The sequence below is a fragment of the Macaca fascicularis genome, chromosome 15, assembly GCF_037993035.2.
Source record: "Macaca fascicularis isolate 582-1 chromosome 15, T2T-MFA8v1.1".
In the NCBI taxonomy this organism is placed as follows: Eukaryota; Metazoa; Chordata; class Mammalia; order Primates; family Cercopithecidae; genus Macaca; species Macaca fascicularis.
Window position 1 is genome coordinate 96,204,516 of NC_088389.1, and position 16,985 is coordinate 96,221,500.

Genomic DNA, 16,985 nt, shown 5'->3' on the forward strand with positions numbered 1-16,985 from the left:
CTTGGATTTCCTCCTCAATGCCCCCAGGAAGAATTTGTATGGTTTTTTCCTGGACTTTTTCAGATGGTTAGGTGCTTCTATATGATGCGATTTATAATGTAGTTAATTAACATGTATCACCTGTGCCCCTCTTAAGCTCAGTATTTAGATAGTATCTAGGTATCTTCCCTGGATATTTGAAATGAATATGACATTTTATACTGGGCTATATATCTTTAACTAGGCAAGTAGAAATGAATACTGATTTTATTGGCTTTCTAGGCTATGTCTTCCTCAGGGAAGGGTGATTGATTTTTTTTCTAATTATTTATATATTCCATCATAATAAGACATAGTTTAAAACATCAATTAATAATAAAAAGGCTTATAATGAAAAATAGTAGTCTTCTGCCACACCTCTTTCTATCGTCAGACTGCTCCCCAAAGGCAACTGCTTTCAACTCTATCTGTTGTTTCTTCTATTATTTACCTACATATTCCTATCTAAGATGATTACATTGCTATTCTCGTCACTTTCTGCTTGAGAATTCAGCTTTCCTGAATAGCAGCTCCTTCCTTCCTGATGCACCTACCCCACCCCCATCCTCTCAATGTATTTAGATAGGTCCTCAGTTCCTTTATCCCAACCCTTAGGGCCAGATATGTTTCAGAATTCAGCATCTGAAGGACTTTTGAAAGTTAATATGATCACATACCATGTACTACTTAATTCTCCCAGTGGGATCTGAGGCAACACTCTGTAATGAAACACATTATATTCCTGCAACAAAACATAAGAATATTGATACCAAGAATAAATGAAGACTACAAATAAACTCTCGTGTTAGTTCAGGTCAGGTTTTGCCATCAAATGATGCTGCCGCAAACTTATAAAAATCTGTTGCTTTTCAGATCTCAGAATTTAGCATAAAGAAATATAGGCCTAGATCATTATTCGGTTAAATCAAGAATCAGCGTTTACAGTGTTATGATGTAATGTAACTATTGTTGAATACTGAGTCAGATGGTAGAGTAGATGCTGTATACTTATATATGTTTTCTCATATAATCTTTTGTTTTTCCCGGAGTTAATTGTCTTGGTTTCTTTTATTAGCTTAGCTTTTATATATTCATGGTTAAGTGTTTCTACGCTCCAATAGATCTGACAGATGCCATCAATATGTGTTCCTCTGTTGCTCCCCTCTATTCAGTAGTCCTCTGGCCTTCTCTAGCAACATGAACTGAGTGTTCTGCAGCCCCATTGCGTGACAGCCACACTTTGACTTTCCATCATCATCCTTTTGTCTTCCTCTTTGTTGGTTTACGACATCATTTCAGCAAAGGATATTCTCTACCAGCTTCTGCAGAAAAGGAGCTTGAGGAGTTACTTTTTATCAAGTCCTTGTGCTATTATTTGGTCAAGAATTTTACTTAAAAACAATTTTTAATCAATATTTTTAAAGCTTGTGTTTTGGTTTTTGTGTTTGGTTTCTGTCTGCAAATCTTGCTATTGAGAAGTCAATGCCATTCTGACTCCTGCTCCTTTAGAGTAACAAAGTTTTCCCCTCTAGATGCTTTTAGTATCTTCTTTTTATTTCTAGTGTTCTAGTGAGAATCTTTTTTAAGTTCCTGTGCTGGAAATTCAGTGAATATGTTTAATCAGGAGGCTGATTTTCTTCTGTTCTTGGAATTTTCAAAATATTTTACATTTGATTTTCTCCCCTCCATTTTATCTGACATTCTTGGAATTCCTATTAGATTGCGGCTCATAACATCATCCTCTAATCTTCCCAAGTTTACACAAGCAGTGATACATATTACTTCTCTGAGGTTATTTAATATCCTTCTATCGTCTCGAAATTGAAAAACCATCAAGCAATCATTATTGTTTTGATACCAATGCCTGAGATTTAGATGGGGACATATGAATGAGGTTATGATCATGCTTTGCCCCTGACCACTTCTGAAAATACCCCCAAATAAAATAACCTGTTTTAACAGATATGAAAAGCCACATAGTTTAAGGATGGGGCACTGATTATCAGATGAGATTCCACTCCCCGGATTTTGCTCTGCTATTTGTTAACTCTGTGATACCAAGTAACTTAAATTTCTCTGTTTTCCTGTTTATAAAATGGACATAATAATAGAACCCACTTTATCTTGGTATGAGAATTATATAAATTAATGCATGGGAAACCCTTGGAAAAGTACATGAGAGGGTCATCATAACTGAGAAATTTTAGCTATTTTTGTTGTTTTTATGACAGCATCTCTGGTGTCTTAAGTCAGCCTTATTTCTGAAATATAGTTAATAGTTCCTCTTTCTTTTGTGTGCAATTTAATAAATGGCTATGAAAAGATTTTCCCTAAAATTGCAAGAGTAACAATGCTGATCATCAGGTCTGCCTACTCAGAAAGGCCCAACTTCAGGCATGCCAATCTAGGTGTTCATTTGCCCACTGAAGAATCTACCTTTCCTGTGGTGATTGTGGATGCCAAGAAATAGTACAAATGTGTATTTCCCAGCATGAAGATTGGCGAGCATCCATATAAACATAAATCCCAAAAGCACCTAAGAAGACAGGTGGTCGATCTGATTCTACATGGACAAAGTCTGAGAATGAGAATAATAATGTGATGGGAGGATGGGATTTTGATTATTTTTAAAGCTAAATTATTGTTACAATAAATAAGAGAATAAATAAATTAAATAAATAAATAAATATAAATAAATAAATAAATAAATCCAGAATTCATAGGAGAAACAGAAAGGGGAAAAAAAGCCAGTAACTGAGAAGGCAACTGCCAGGTTGAAAGGCTTGCCTAAGTCTCTGCAAGCTTTTATCATTGTATTGCTTTGTGACTTGCTTTGATACTCTTTTCTATAGCCCCTCTACTCTTCTGCCTAATTTTGTATACTTGCATTGAGACAAAATTATATTTTGTCCTGTCAGGTCATAACTAAAGCAAAAGAATGGAATTGGTCCCAGGTGGCAGATGAGTATAGCCTTCAATCAGAAAGCGACAGAAGCTGACTTCTGGGTCTCTTGTGTTTTGCTCATCAGGAATGATGCTCCCGACATTCAGCGACATCCACTTGGCCCCTTTTTCTGATGAACAGCTCTATGTGGAACACTTCTCCAGAGCCAATTTTTGGTAATGTTCTTTTTTCCTTCCTTCCTTTCCCTTCAAAGGAAACCAGAGTTTTTAAAACTATTGTTATTTGGGGTCATATGTGTGTTGTTAGGTAGGGGGAGGCGGGGCGGCGGCAGTGAGGCACCTATCCTGTACACTGTAGAATGTTTAGTGGCATCCCTGGTCTCTACCTATTAGATGTTAGTCACATCTTCCCCCCAGAGTTGTGACAACCACAAATGCCCTCCAGACATTGCCAAATGTCCCCTTGCAGGATCGCCACCAGTTGAGACCACAACTCATAAATCAGAGACAGGTGAATCAAGGAACTGTTCATGCAATATCAAACATCCAAAAAGCTATCCTACTGCTAAAACAACATCCTCCCCTGCCTGCTGCCGTTCTCTTCCCATTTTTCACCATCCACTTCTTTGATTCTTGGCTATGGTTTCTGTTAGGACTTGACTTTGACAGAGAACATATCAATCAGTACACCTGATAAATGAGTTGATCAAACCTTTATGGAGTTTTAATTGGCAGTTGGCTTTTGGGCCCACTTCACCCCTCTGAGATTGAGTTTCTTTATGTGTAAAATGGGAACTGATACAAAAGCTCCTGCCAGTTTTAAACCACCATTGCTTCTGGGATTCCTTTCTGAGAACTAGTTTTTACAAGAAGAAGGAAGGAAGGAGCATGGGAGGGAGAAAGAGAGCAGATATCATCTGTGTTGGAATGTTACATGTGTGGGAGCACAGGCATGTCCTGCAGGAGTTCAGGATCCTCAAATTTAAGGTTTGACTTTGGTCTGAGGTATACAGGGCCTTATAATACAAAGAGGTCCAAAGTTGATTTCTGGGTTTTTCTCTTTGTAATCCTAGAGAAGGGGCAGCAAATAGGAAGTACTTTGGTTTCCAGGGCTACTAAGCTCTTTGAGGAGTAGGGTCAAATGGCTAATTTTTCTTTCCATTTTTTTGGCAAAATAGGCTTTCCTAGCACAGATTCAGAGCATTTTGTGGTTTTGTCGAATCTGCAATTCTGAGATTCTAAGCCACAAGCTTTCCCATGGGGGTGAATGGCTTCTTGGTGTATATACGTGTCGGGTGGGGCAGGGGAATGGTCGGGGAGCTTTTACCTTAATGATCATTGCTCTGTGAGATTATGCTGACCCTAAATGATTACATTTTTATTATAACCTCCTGAGGAAATGCAGAGATGAAAGGGTTATGAATTTTAAGCAGCAGAATAGAGCAGACCAATGAACTAGAGGTTTGTCGTCCAGGCAGTCCTTGTGTGACCTTCCAAGCATACCATCTGCTGCCATCTTACTAACTTGAGGATATTAATGATCACAGCGGTTTGGCTCAGTGTTCCACCACATACCAACATGCTGCTATTTGTTGCATCTAAAAATGAAAAACAGAAACAAAAAATGAAAACATCATCTTCTCTAGATGTCGCTTTCCCAGTCAGCCATGGCCAACTCTCTAAGCCCCTTTCAGCAAAATTCCTCCGAAGGGTTGTCTATACTCAGTGTCCAACTCCCCGCTTCTATTTCTCACTGGAGCCATTTCTCCAAAACCACTCTTTTTGAGGTCAGCAGTGCCCTGACCTCCACATTGCTAATGCCAGTGATCAACTCTCACTTCTCAACTTATCTAATTTACTGGCATCATTTGAAACACTCTTTTTGCTTCATGATCTTTTGATTTTTCTCCTCCCTTGCTGACACTTTCTCAACCAGCTATCATTATTACTCGTCTTCATAAGCCCCTGGTTTTGAAGTGTCCCAGGATGCAGTGTTTGGACCTCTTCTCTGTGCAGGCTCCCTTGGTGAGCTCACCCATTCTCATAACTACAAATACCATCCATAGGCTAATGGTTCCCAAGTGTCCCTCTCCAGTGCAGACGTATCCTCCAAACATGATGTTTTCCTAGTAAACTTCCTCCTGGATGTTCCCTCCTTGCAGAAATTTATCATGTGCAAAATTCAACTTCTGATCTCCCAATTTCTACCCAAAACCTGCTGTACTGGTAGTTTTTCTGTCTCAATTGATAACTTTATCCTCTCCATCATGCAAGCCAAGAACTTTGAAGGCCTCTCTTTCTTTATCTCCTGAATCCAAACCATCAAGTAATTATATTTGTTCTACTTTCAAAATCTATCCAGAATCACACCAATTTTTATTATATTCACTGTTTCTTCTCTTTCTCAACACCATCATCTCTCATCTAGATTACTGCAATAGCTTCTTACCTGTCTGTTCTCAACAGAGCCAAAGCCTCGCAGGAGCTTCTCCATAGTCTGGCTCCCAGTTACTCTCTAGCCTCATTTCCTACTCCCATGTTCATTTGGGTCCTGCTTCACAGGCCTCTGTGCTGATTCTCAGACACATCAGGCATGCTCCTAAGTTAGGGCCTTTGCGTTTGCAGGGTTTTTTGGTTTTTTTTCCCCCTTTGAATACTTTTTCCTCAATGTTCACATGGTCAATTCCTTTAACTCCATAAAGTCTTTGTCAAATGCTACCTTCTCAATGGGATTTACCCTGACCATCCTATTTTCAATTGCACCCATGCCATGCCCAACCCTTCTTTTTCAATTCTATGTTTTTTCTCTAACACTTACAGCATCCTAAAAGATATATAACCTGTTCCTATTATTATCTATGGTCTGTATCCCTCTTGATAAAATGTAAGCACTGGAAGGTCAGCAACGCTGTCAGTTTCCACTGGATGTATCCCAAGCACCCAGAACACTGCCTGCCACAGGGTAGGCTCTCAGTAAATGTTTCTGAATGAATAAAAACTTCAGTATGCCCAAACATGCATGAAAATAATTATTAAGATTTTAGGTGATATAGTTCCAGTTTTTCTATCCTTTCTTTACAAAAACAGAATCAAAAGTACCATTTTATAGCTTGTTTTTTGTTTTTTTTACTTTCACAATACTTTGTTGACATATTCTCACATCGTCTACATACGTTTGACTGAAGAGTATTTCTTTTGTGACTCATAATTTATTAACTCAGTTTTCAATGTTGAATATTAAACTATTTTAATTGCCATTTTAGTCCTATAGATTCTATAACAAACCACACCAAGGTTTCAATATTCTATAAGAATATAGAATCCTATAGAATTATATATCCTAAATTCTATAAGACACAACACTAAAGTGAACATCCTTTCATATAAATTTTGGTGTACATTCTGATTATTTCCATATGATAAATTGCTAAAAGCAGAATTACTGGACCAAAAAATGTGAAGAAGGAACTTATAAAAAATTATTCTTATATATTGCCAAATTGCCCTCTAGAAAAGTTTTACCAATTAACACTTCCACCAGTGGTATTTGGGAATGTCTGCTAAGTCTTGCCCATACGGGATATGCTTTTTAAAAAGCCAATTTGATTTGCAAAAAAAATGGTGGCCAGTTTATTTTTAATCTGTATTTCTTTGATAGCTGGTGCATTTGAACGATTATTTTTAGTCAACAAACACAAAAATATTTTTAAAAATATATAGTTATCAAAATTCACAGCCTTTGCTTTCCTTCTAATTCCTCTCCCTTTGTGAGGTTTCTGCATTAGTCGACTGGCATTTGGGTCTCTTGTTGCTTTGATCCAGGAAACAGGTGGTGAATGCTTGCATGATTTCTGTCAGAAGAAGCAAAGAAGTGGATATGTACGCTGGGGAGTGGTGCAAAAAATAAGTTTGGGTGAGATCTCTCAGCTGAGAGATGAAGGAACAACTAATTGGCTAAACAAGATCATCAGATGCAGTCAGTTTTCAGTCCTCACCTGATTTTCTTATTATCTGCACTTACACAGTTGACTCTCTCTTTGCTCCACTTCTCAAGCCTGAACCTGTTTTTTCTCCTACCTTTCTGGCCCCTACTTCTCAGTCTCCTTTGCTGATTCTTCCTCATGGCCCAAATCTTTAACATTGGAGTGACTCCAGGTTTCTTTCTTACATGTCTTCCCCTTTCTGTCAACACTCACTGTCTTACTTGATCTCATTCTGTCTCTTGGCTATAAATACCGTCTTTCTGTCTACAACTCGCATAGTTAGAACTCCAGCCCAGACCTCTGCCCAGAACCACAGACTTGGATGTCCAACCGGCTGTTGACAACTACACTTGGATGTCTATTGGGCATCTCAAAATTAACATGCTTAAATGCAAGCTACTGATCCTCACCATCTCCCCACTGCCCACCTTTGCAAAACAAAGCACCCCTGTGTCTACTACAGTCTCGGCAATAGCCTTCTAACTTAAATCCTCTTTTTAAACCACAACCATGCTCTTGATGAAACGTAATTCAGATTATATTATTTCACTGCATAAAGTCTTTTAGTGGCTTCCCTGTTTCTGCATAGTGAAAGCCAAAGTTCTCATAATAGTTGGGAAGACTGTACATGATCTAGATCCTACCCTGCTACCCCTCTGACTCTGTCTCCTGCTACTTCCTCTCTTACTCTCTCGCCCCTCTGGCCTCACTGGCTGGCCTCCTTGCTTCCCCTGGAACAAACCAGGCATGCTCCTGCCTCCCTGACATTCGCTCTGCCCAAGACACAGACAATCCAGTGGCTTTTCTCACCTCCTGCAGGTCTTTGCTCACATGCCACCATCCCAGAGAAACCTTCTATTAATTACAAACTGCAGTCTCTTTCCTCCTGCAAGCCTGTACCACACTTCTCAATTCATTTTTCTCTATAGCACTTATCACCATATACTGTGTTATATGTTTTCACTTATTTATTGTCTATCTCCCCCATGAGACTGCAAGTTCCCTAAGTGTGGCTGCTTCATTTACTTCTATAGCCCTGTCATCTAACCTGGCTAATGGTAGTTGCTGAAGACATTTTTGATGATTAGAAGATGAAGGCATTGATTTGTAAAAATTCTGTCTATATTAAGGACATTAAGACTGTTTTATTTTCTTCAGAATTTCCAGCTTGCCTTGTAATTTTATTTGTGATAGTTTTGACCACAAAACAACTTAAACTTTTTATGTAGCTGGATCTACCAATAATTATCTTTTATTGTTTCTCTATTTTCCTTTGTAATTTTTTAGCTCCCCTTCCCTCTCCCCCATGAATTTGGTATTAACTTCCTTTTTTAAAGTTTTTACTTTTCCATGTGACATTTTTTAAATTTTGCATTTAACTCTGAAATTCATCTTAGTATACAGTCTGCAATAACCATAAAACTTTATCCTTTCCAAATAACCAATTATGAGACTCTCTCTTAGTAGACCAAATTACTACATTCTGATGCTAGTAGCAGTCACCTACAGAATTAATAATTTTCTTTTATATGATGATTCCTTGGGCCCCATTAATTAGGGTGATGGGAAGTATCTCCTGAGAGTAAGGCTCATCATAAAGACTCATCATTCCCAACTGCAGTTCTTCTTAATGTGATGGGTACCTCTGGCGTTATTGAAAATAATTGGCTTAGGGCTTTTATGCCAAAGCCTATAGATACAATTTTAAATGGGTTCTCATATGAAGAAAAATATATACATAGGATCTATTAAGAGGTGCAGCCAAATATTGTCAAGAAGCTTGAGACTAAACTAGACTGTTTTATTACATTTATTACAGTTATAGAACATAAAAGCATAAACAAAATAGGTAGTAGTTAAAAGCCAGATGACTCAGACTCTAGATCCAGATGGAACTATGTTTAATTCTTGGTTCTGGCAATTACCAACTGTAAAGCCTTAGCCAAGTTAATTTAATCTCTCTGAGATTAATTTCAATCCATAAATTGAAGAAGATAATTTTACCTACCTGAAGATGATGAAATTTCAGGGATGGATCCTCTACTTGTACTTTTCTACCATAGTAGCCCTTTCTTCATGAACCAGGTTACCCATGGTGTAGGGTTCTTCCAGATGCTGAATATATCTATCCCAATTACATATTCAGGGACCACGAAAATAATCATAGGGTTTGCATGAAACAAGTGGATACACTGTGAGATGGACTTGGTCCAAGACTCCACTTACTACCTATTCTCCATAGCCCTCACTAACCAGAGGCATTTTAGATTTTTTTGTATCAATATAAGCTCAAACTCCTTATCTAACATTTCTCAAAAAATTGAGGTGTTCTTCCTTCACCATGGTTGCTTTGTCATAGAAACCCAGGTCTCTCTGGAGAAGGAGTGGGGAATGTTTACTGTGTGTGCTTGTGGTGGCAGTGAGTCCTTCCTCAAGAGGACTGGGACTCTACTTAAGTCTGGACCACTTGGATCTGGAATTTGGGGGAGGGACTTAATATTTCCATTGTGACAGCTGACATCATCCTTCTGCTCATGAGCTAGCCATTTTTTGTTATACAAATTGAGCACTATCCTAGCTGACTTTCCATCTATTTTGCCTCTCTAGTAACACTAGGATCTATTAACACCAAAGGTTCTTGTAGGTCAAGGTGCCCGATTGCTATTCTACCCTAGCTTTTTACACAGTAATTATGCCATTCTTGCCTAGGCCAGATAATTACCGCTTTCCTGCTCTGACATTCTGAAATGTCATTCAAATTGTGTTCATTCAGAGCACAATTTAATGGCTACATCACCTACCACCATCTTTCATCTACCAAGGACAGCTACTCTAAGGCTCTCAAAGATGCCACTGTTATCTAACCAGTTTTTTCCCTATTACCTTGTAAAAGGAAAGTTTCCTGTGCTCTGAGAAAACAGTCAGGTTGAATGTTCTTACGTATTCCATAGTCTAATCCACCTAGTATTTCCATGTCCCTGAGCCTTCTGACCCCTTCCTCAATGCAGCAGAAGTTCTGAAATCTCCACCTCATTGACTGCAGGCCATCGTGATGACCAAGTTTCAAAGTGACATCCAGTGGACTATTAGGACTTCTGGTGTCTTGTTGGAACACTGGATCTATGAGTGCCCCATTTCAATGAGTTACACTCTCTCCTCATTTACATTCTGCCCTCTTTATGGACTTAAAATCTACTCTAATACAATATTTCCTAGTTCTTAGCAGAAAATACTATTTGGCTTCTGCAGTTTTTTAGGTATGTAAATTATCTCCTTCTGGAATAGGAATTGTGTTTACTGCTCTGGCTGTACTTGAGTTTTTGGCCTGACAGCAATGAGAAACTCTTAGCCTGAAGGCAATGAGTGATCATGAGGCAGATCTCGAAGAGAATAAAATCATCTTTCAAGGCAAAGGCTCTTGGAGAAGTTGTTGCATAGTCTTTAAGCGAGGCTGTTTTCCTCTGGTAAAAGGGGAAAGAATTCTGCCTCTGCTGGCTTGAAAGATTCAGGGGAACTGGAGAGATTTCAGGCTTCTCTGCTTTCGCCACCCAATCATCCCAACAGCAGGTCTCAGGGCCCTACCATTTCCCTGTCAAGGCCACAGTTTTAATACATAAGACCTGTCAAGAGTGTATATCCAGTCTCCTCTGCAGCTCTTCTACTATTACCATTTTACTGTCTTGTTTGGAGTAGGGAGATGGAGCAGTTTCCGTTCCAAAGATATGGCTTCTACTTGTCAAATTCTATACATGATTTTCAGCACAGCAGGTCTTGGATCACCGAAGAGATAGGAATTTCTTTAAATCTGCTAGAAAGCCCCTCTGGATTTCACAGTGTGTCTTAAGTTGGGAGTTGCTGCTCTGAGATTAAAATTTTCTTTTTGCAAAGCTTGCAATGCTGTCAACAGAGGCTTGCCTACTCCTCAATTCATGTAATAATCATTGCTCCAAAACTTCAAGCACACAGTTGCCATAAAGCCCAATGTTTCACCTTCTACCTTACTGCATCCTAATTAACCATCAGCAAGAACACTAGAAATTGTGATGAAAGGCTTGGCGCAATGGCTCACGCCTGTAATCCCAGCACTTTGGGAGGCCAAGGTGGGCGGATCACCTGAGGTCTGGAGTTTGAGACCAGGCTGGCCAACGTGGTGAAACCCCATCCCTACTAACAAAAATTAGCTGAGTGTGGTGGCAGGCACCTCTAATCCCAGCTACTTGGGAGGCTGAGGCAGAGAGAATCACTTGAACCTGGGAGGCGGAGGTTGAAGTGAGCCGAGATTATACCACTGCACTCCAGCCTGGGCAACAGAGTATATAGGTGAAGCTTACGTACTACAACTTTATTAAGAAGTGTATTTCCAGTGAAACAAGAATTAGGAGAAAGAAGAATGAGGCAGGGAATGAAGGGAGTGCTGGTGCAAAAGTGCATTACCGTTATGAGATCCTTGGGGTGTTGCTTCACCAGCCAGAAACCTCTGTGGCCAGTGGCACCTTTGACTGAGTTTTGCTTTGTTCTGCTTACTCAGTCTGGCAGGCTGCGTTCAGCTCACACTACCAGCCTGGATCCCAGGATGCCAAGGGCAAGCCAGGTGCGGAGTGGCAAGGGGTGTGTGAGCAAGCATGGGGTCCGGTCTTTGCGCATAGCCAGGCATGCCAGCTGCTGCTGCAGGACAGACAGCTCCAGCTGCCAGCAGCGGCACTGGCTCCCTGCAAGGCCACAGCTGGACAAGGCACACTGCAAGCAGCTTCCACGGCTGGCACTGGGGAGTACAGTCGTGCCCAAAAGCTTAGAGCCTTCCAGGAACTGCAAGGCTCCAAAGAGGGAGTCACAGACCTGGCTCAAGGAGCTCCCAGGTCTGGGCTCCCCAAAGGGCTGCAGCCCTTCTCTCCTTCTTTTTGCCTGCAACATGGAGAGCAAAGGGTGTGTCTCAGCCATGTTTGTGTCACAGCTTTTTTAGCCCTGAATGGCGAGTACTGAGTTCTTGTCCTGCAAACAGGAAGAATGAGGTAATCAGACAAGTAGAGGGCAAGCAAAATGAAGGGAGCTTTATTGAGAAAAAGAACAGCTCAGAGGACACCCACAGTGGGTAGCTCCTCTCTGTAGCCAGGGTGTCTGGAGGAGGGTTCGGCTCTCTTAGCAGAGAGGGTAGCTCCTCTCTGCAGCTGTTTGACCAGTTGTCTCACCATGATCCCTTCTAGTCTGGCTGAATTCCAGGTTTTTATGGGACTCAGAGGGGAGGAAGTGTGTGCTGATTGATCCACAGGTGGCTATGGGCCCGCCCAGGGAAAAGCACCCCAAGTTCCCCTCAGGTCAGGGTGACTGGCCGCCCAGCCCTCAGGTTTCAGACCCTCCCTGGCTTGAAGATGAGGCTTCACTGGGGACCCAACCCCTTCTGCCCAGGAGGCTTGTCTGTCTCCCACCACTGTTCATGCCTTCATGCCAAGGGGCGCCTGCAGGCCAGTGCCAGGCTGTCCTCAGCCACCTCTAAGCCTCCCTTTCATGTTTGTCAGAGCCCAAAGTCTGCAGGAGGTCAAAGGGCAGGGGGCCGGTGTGTCAGCACTGCCGTAATCATGTGCACACCTGGCCAGACTGCAACAGCGCCTGGACTTGGCCCCAACTTAAGTCCAAAATCGAAGTGGACACCAACAGCGGGGAGAAGCCAGGCAGCAGCAGCAGGAACTTCCTAGCCTACAGGGGGCAAGGGGATCCTCCTAGGCCCCCAAGAATGCAGAGATGTCTGGGTCTGCAGCCACCCTACAGCAGCTGCAGCTGTACCCTAGAAGTTCTTGCTCCAACTTGGAAGGGCGGGGCTCTCGCCTGTCTCCAGGTCCCACCAGCTCCATGGAACGTGCAGCCCCGGTGGTGCTTCCTTGCAGCCTGGGGCGGGGACTTCATGTCCTCACTGGGCCCAGGCCTGCGTCTGGGGCAGAGGTGATGTCACGAGTTCTCCCTGTGGCCCCAGTGCTCAGGGGTGCCCCTGGGACTCCCCCTCATCCTGCTTGCTAACTCCTGTCCCTTTGAACAGTGTCTGGTTCACCCACTGGGCTGAAACTCTCCAATGAACAGGACATGCCCCCTGCCTCAGTACAGCCTGGCCGGCTCACCGCCATGCCTGGGCTTAGGGGGCGCCTCCAGGAGCAGATGGCAGGCGCGGGGCCTGACCATCAGGATTGTCTGGCTTGGGGGTCACCTTAATGTGGGGCACGTCCTGGGGATACCATCTCAGGAGGCCCCTTACAGAGCCTTTTCCTGAGGCGCAGGAACCTGGCGCTATCGGCGGGTTGGGTGCAGTGGCCATGTCACTGGGCAGGTCCTCGAAGTGGGTGCCACTCCCACTTCTTGTCCTGGACCCCTGAAGCGGGGCCCCAGCTCCACATCTCGGGCCCGGGCCCCATGATCCGCATGCAAGCGCGGCACCGCCCTGGGCCCAGCTCTGCCTCGGTGACCTTCTCTGCCGATTTTTCTCTGCCTGACCTCACTGCTCTCCCTCCAGCGGGTGGCTCGGCCCAGCCCCATTCCCGGGGTTCCCAGGGGTGGGTTCTCAGGGCAGCAGGTTCTGGGGGCGCTCCCAGTGGCAGGCTCCAGGGGCTGCCCACCTCAGCATCTGTACCTGAGGGCCCACGACCTACTCCTGTACCCCACTGCAGCCGGCGTCGGGGTAGCGGCTGCTTGGCACAGGCTGCTGCTGCTATTATCACCATACTGACCACCGCCTAGTATTAAACAAGAGATTGCTGGCTCTCTCAGGACCGTCTTCAAAAGATCAAATGAACTACATCTCAGGACAGTTTATACAGGGAGATAAATGAATTTATACACTGGCTTTCATCTCCTCATTTATCAAATACTCATCCTGCCGACATTAACTAGCCTTCTGGGTCTTATGGCATCTCATACCCAAAGTTAACAGGGATGCCCCAGGGTAGGAGGAGAGAGGCACATTGTGCAGGCCTGGGGTGAGACATTGTTGCACTGTGCCCATGCAAGGTCAGAGAAGCCCATCCTTTGGCACAGTTGGTGCAGAACACATGGCTGAGGTTTCCAGAGACAGGTAAGAAAGATCTGGGATGGCACGTAAAAGGTGATATACCACCGAAGGCACCAAACGACATTTTCCAGTTCCCTTTTCAGAGTATTATGTATGGATAGTATGCATCTGTCATACTTGACCAGAGCAAAGTCAATTGAGTGAAATCAGGGATCCCAGCGGTGAATGGCCTCTAGTCAGTTGTTTTTTACAGAAATCGGAGGTCTGTGTTTGCAAAGGATGAGGGAAGATAAATGTATGTAGAATATTGCCACAGGCAATGAGAGCTCCCTTTTTGTTCCTTTCTACTCTGAGTCTACGAAATACCTTGTTGGCCATGGTACTACTGAGAAACATTATTTTTAAAGAAGTCCATTCTACTGAGTGGACAAGCTGCCGAAGTCTACTGTGAAGGTAATGAACGATTTGTTCGTAGCCTAATTATGCATCAACCTAAATTTCCCACTACAGTTTCTTTTGCATAGTTAGAGTTTTAGGCCTTCTGGTCATTCCCAAAAGTATATTTGACCCTGATGGTCACTAGTTTATAGAAATACTATGAAGATCAAATAAAAATATTTCAAATTAGCATATGAGATAACCAAAATTTTTTCAGAAGTCAAGTAAACAGCACAAAATGTCACAGAGAAGGAACTTTTGTAGGAATATTACCGTAACTGAAAAATCATGTCAGTATTTTCATGTGCCACCGTCCTTATCCCATTCATATTTCAGTGATTTCTTGGTCTCTAATCCTCTTTCAGTTGCCTAGTACTCATTCTTGATATGTCCTCTGCATCTCTGTTTATATCTGCGGCTCTTGAACTCATCTGGCTTTTGCTCTTAGGATAAGCCTTGATTTCTGTATTTATCTTGTTTCATAATGTTTGTCAAACTCATGGCTCTTTTATAATATTCTGCCTCGATCAAGTTCATGCCTTTTTTATACATCCTGACTTGTGTTGTCAGGGATATGCAGTATTCCCATCCCCTGGCCCAATTATGGGTTGTAACAATTTAGTTCAGTCCTGGTAGAACTAGGACTTCACTGAACCAGGCAAAGCTATTCTCTCAGAATTGTATGTACATAGTGCGGTGCATAAAGACCCATTAATTTTTTTCAGTTAAGACACTTTTTAAGTGGCCAAAAGTCACACAAAAAGTCACTTAGGGAAAAAGAGTATTTCTGACTAATGTATCTGAAAAGTCTAAGGATAGATTCAGCTTCTCAGACGTAAATGGATTTCAAGGCACTTATATTGGATCCTGGTCTCTCTATCTCACTCAGCTTGGCTCCATTCTTAGGTAACTTTCCCCTCATGGCAGCAATGTGTTTTCTAGAGAATCTAGATTTATAGACTCATAGCTCCATCACCACTTCTCCTTTGCCACAGTTTAAACAAAAGTCATAGGCTTGACTCTCATTGGGTCACATGCTTAACCCTAAGTCTATCACCAAGGCTAGGGTGATAAGACACTGCGACTGGCCAAGACTGAGCCACATGTTGAAAGCATAGTCAAGACCACCTAAACCACAAGAACTGTGAGTAAGAAAGAGATGCCTAACAGAAAAAAATCTGGTGCTGTTACTGCAAGGGCAGCCATTTGCCAGGTAGAACAGACATGAGATAACCATCATAGTTGCCTTGACTGACTCATTCTTCCTTTCAATATGGCTTTCATAGGTCCAATTCTTAGGCCAACTACTATAATATCTAGATTTAGCTTGACACACCTGAGAATGCTCCACAGATTTCTTTACAGAATCACAGACTTTCCCTTACTTTTTACCAAAGAGCCATGGTCTGAAGTGCACCTGTTTTCCCTCTCTCATTTATACTTAAAAAAAAAAAAAAAAAAAAAAAAATTACAAATACAAAAAAATATCTAACTATAGCATATGGCAAACACAAGCCACACTACTTTGCTGGTGTTTAAACCAGTAAAATCAGAGACATAATGAGCACACATCTTTGCACAGATACCACTTTCCACAGTGGTTGGTATGCCTGCAGTCGGCTGGGGTGGAAAATTGTATCAAATCGAAATCACAGTGAGAGATCACCTCACACCCTTCAGGATGGCTATTATTGAAAAAAATAAGACAAGTGTTGGTGAGTATGTGGAGAAAATGGTACCCTCGTGCATTGTTAACAGGAATGAAATTGTACAGCTGCTATGAAAAAATATATGTAGGTTATTCAAAAATTTAAAAATAAAACTACCATATGATTCAGCAATCCCACTTTCGGGTATTTATCCAAAAGAATTGAAATCAGGATCTTTAAGAGATGTTAGTACTCCTATATTCATTGCAGCACTATTCACAATCGCCAAGATATGGAAACAGCCTAAGTGTCCATCAACAGATGAATGGATTTTAAAAATGTGGTATATACATACAGTAGAATGTATTTTGCCTTAAAAAGAAGGCAGATTCAGCCATGGAAAAGAATGAGGTCATGTGTTTTGTGGGAATATGGACGGAGCTAGAGGCTATTATCCTTAGTAAACTAATGCAGGAACAGAAAACCAAATACTGCATATTCTCACTGATAAGTGGGAGCTAAATGATGAAAACTTATGAACACAAAGAAGGAAACAACTGACACTGGGGTCTGCTTGAGAGTGGAGGGTTGTGGGGAGAGGAACAGAAAAGATAACTATTGGTTACTGCACTTAATTCACAAGTGATGAAATAATCCGTACAACAAACACTCATGACATGAGTTTACCTGTGTAATGAACATTCACATGTACCTCCAAACCTAAAATGAAAGTTTAAAAAAAATAAAATCATACAGGAAACATTGTCAAATATTAAAAACAGAAGGCAGAACATGGCAGCGTGTCTGTAATATGTGACAAGGTAGATGAACCTTGAGGACATTATGCTAAATGAAATAAGCCAGTCATAGAAAGACAAATACTGCTTGATCCTATGTATATGAGGTATTTAAAATAGTCAAGTTTATAGACTCAAAGAGTAGAATGGTGATTACCAGCAGCTGGAGGAAACATGGAGCATTACTAATCAATGAGCATAAAGT

At 41.8% G+C, this 16,985-nt stretch overlaps 1 protein-coding gene across 1 annotated transcript in view; it reads left to right on the plus strand.

The window, feature by feature from the left end:
* LOC102137288 (histone-arginine methyltransferase CARM1-like) overlaps positions 1–16,985 on the plus strand; it is a 278,594-nt gene that overhangs the window by 237,566 nt on the left and 24,043 nt on the right. The window contains 1 exon segment of the mRNA XM_074015792.1: positions 3,048–3,138. Coding sequence (XP_073871893.1) covers positions 3,048–3,138 — 91 coding nt within the window.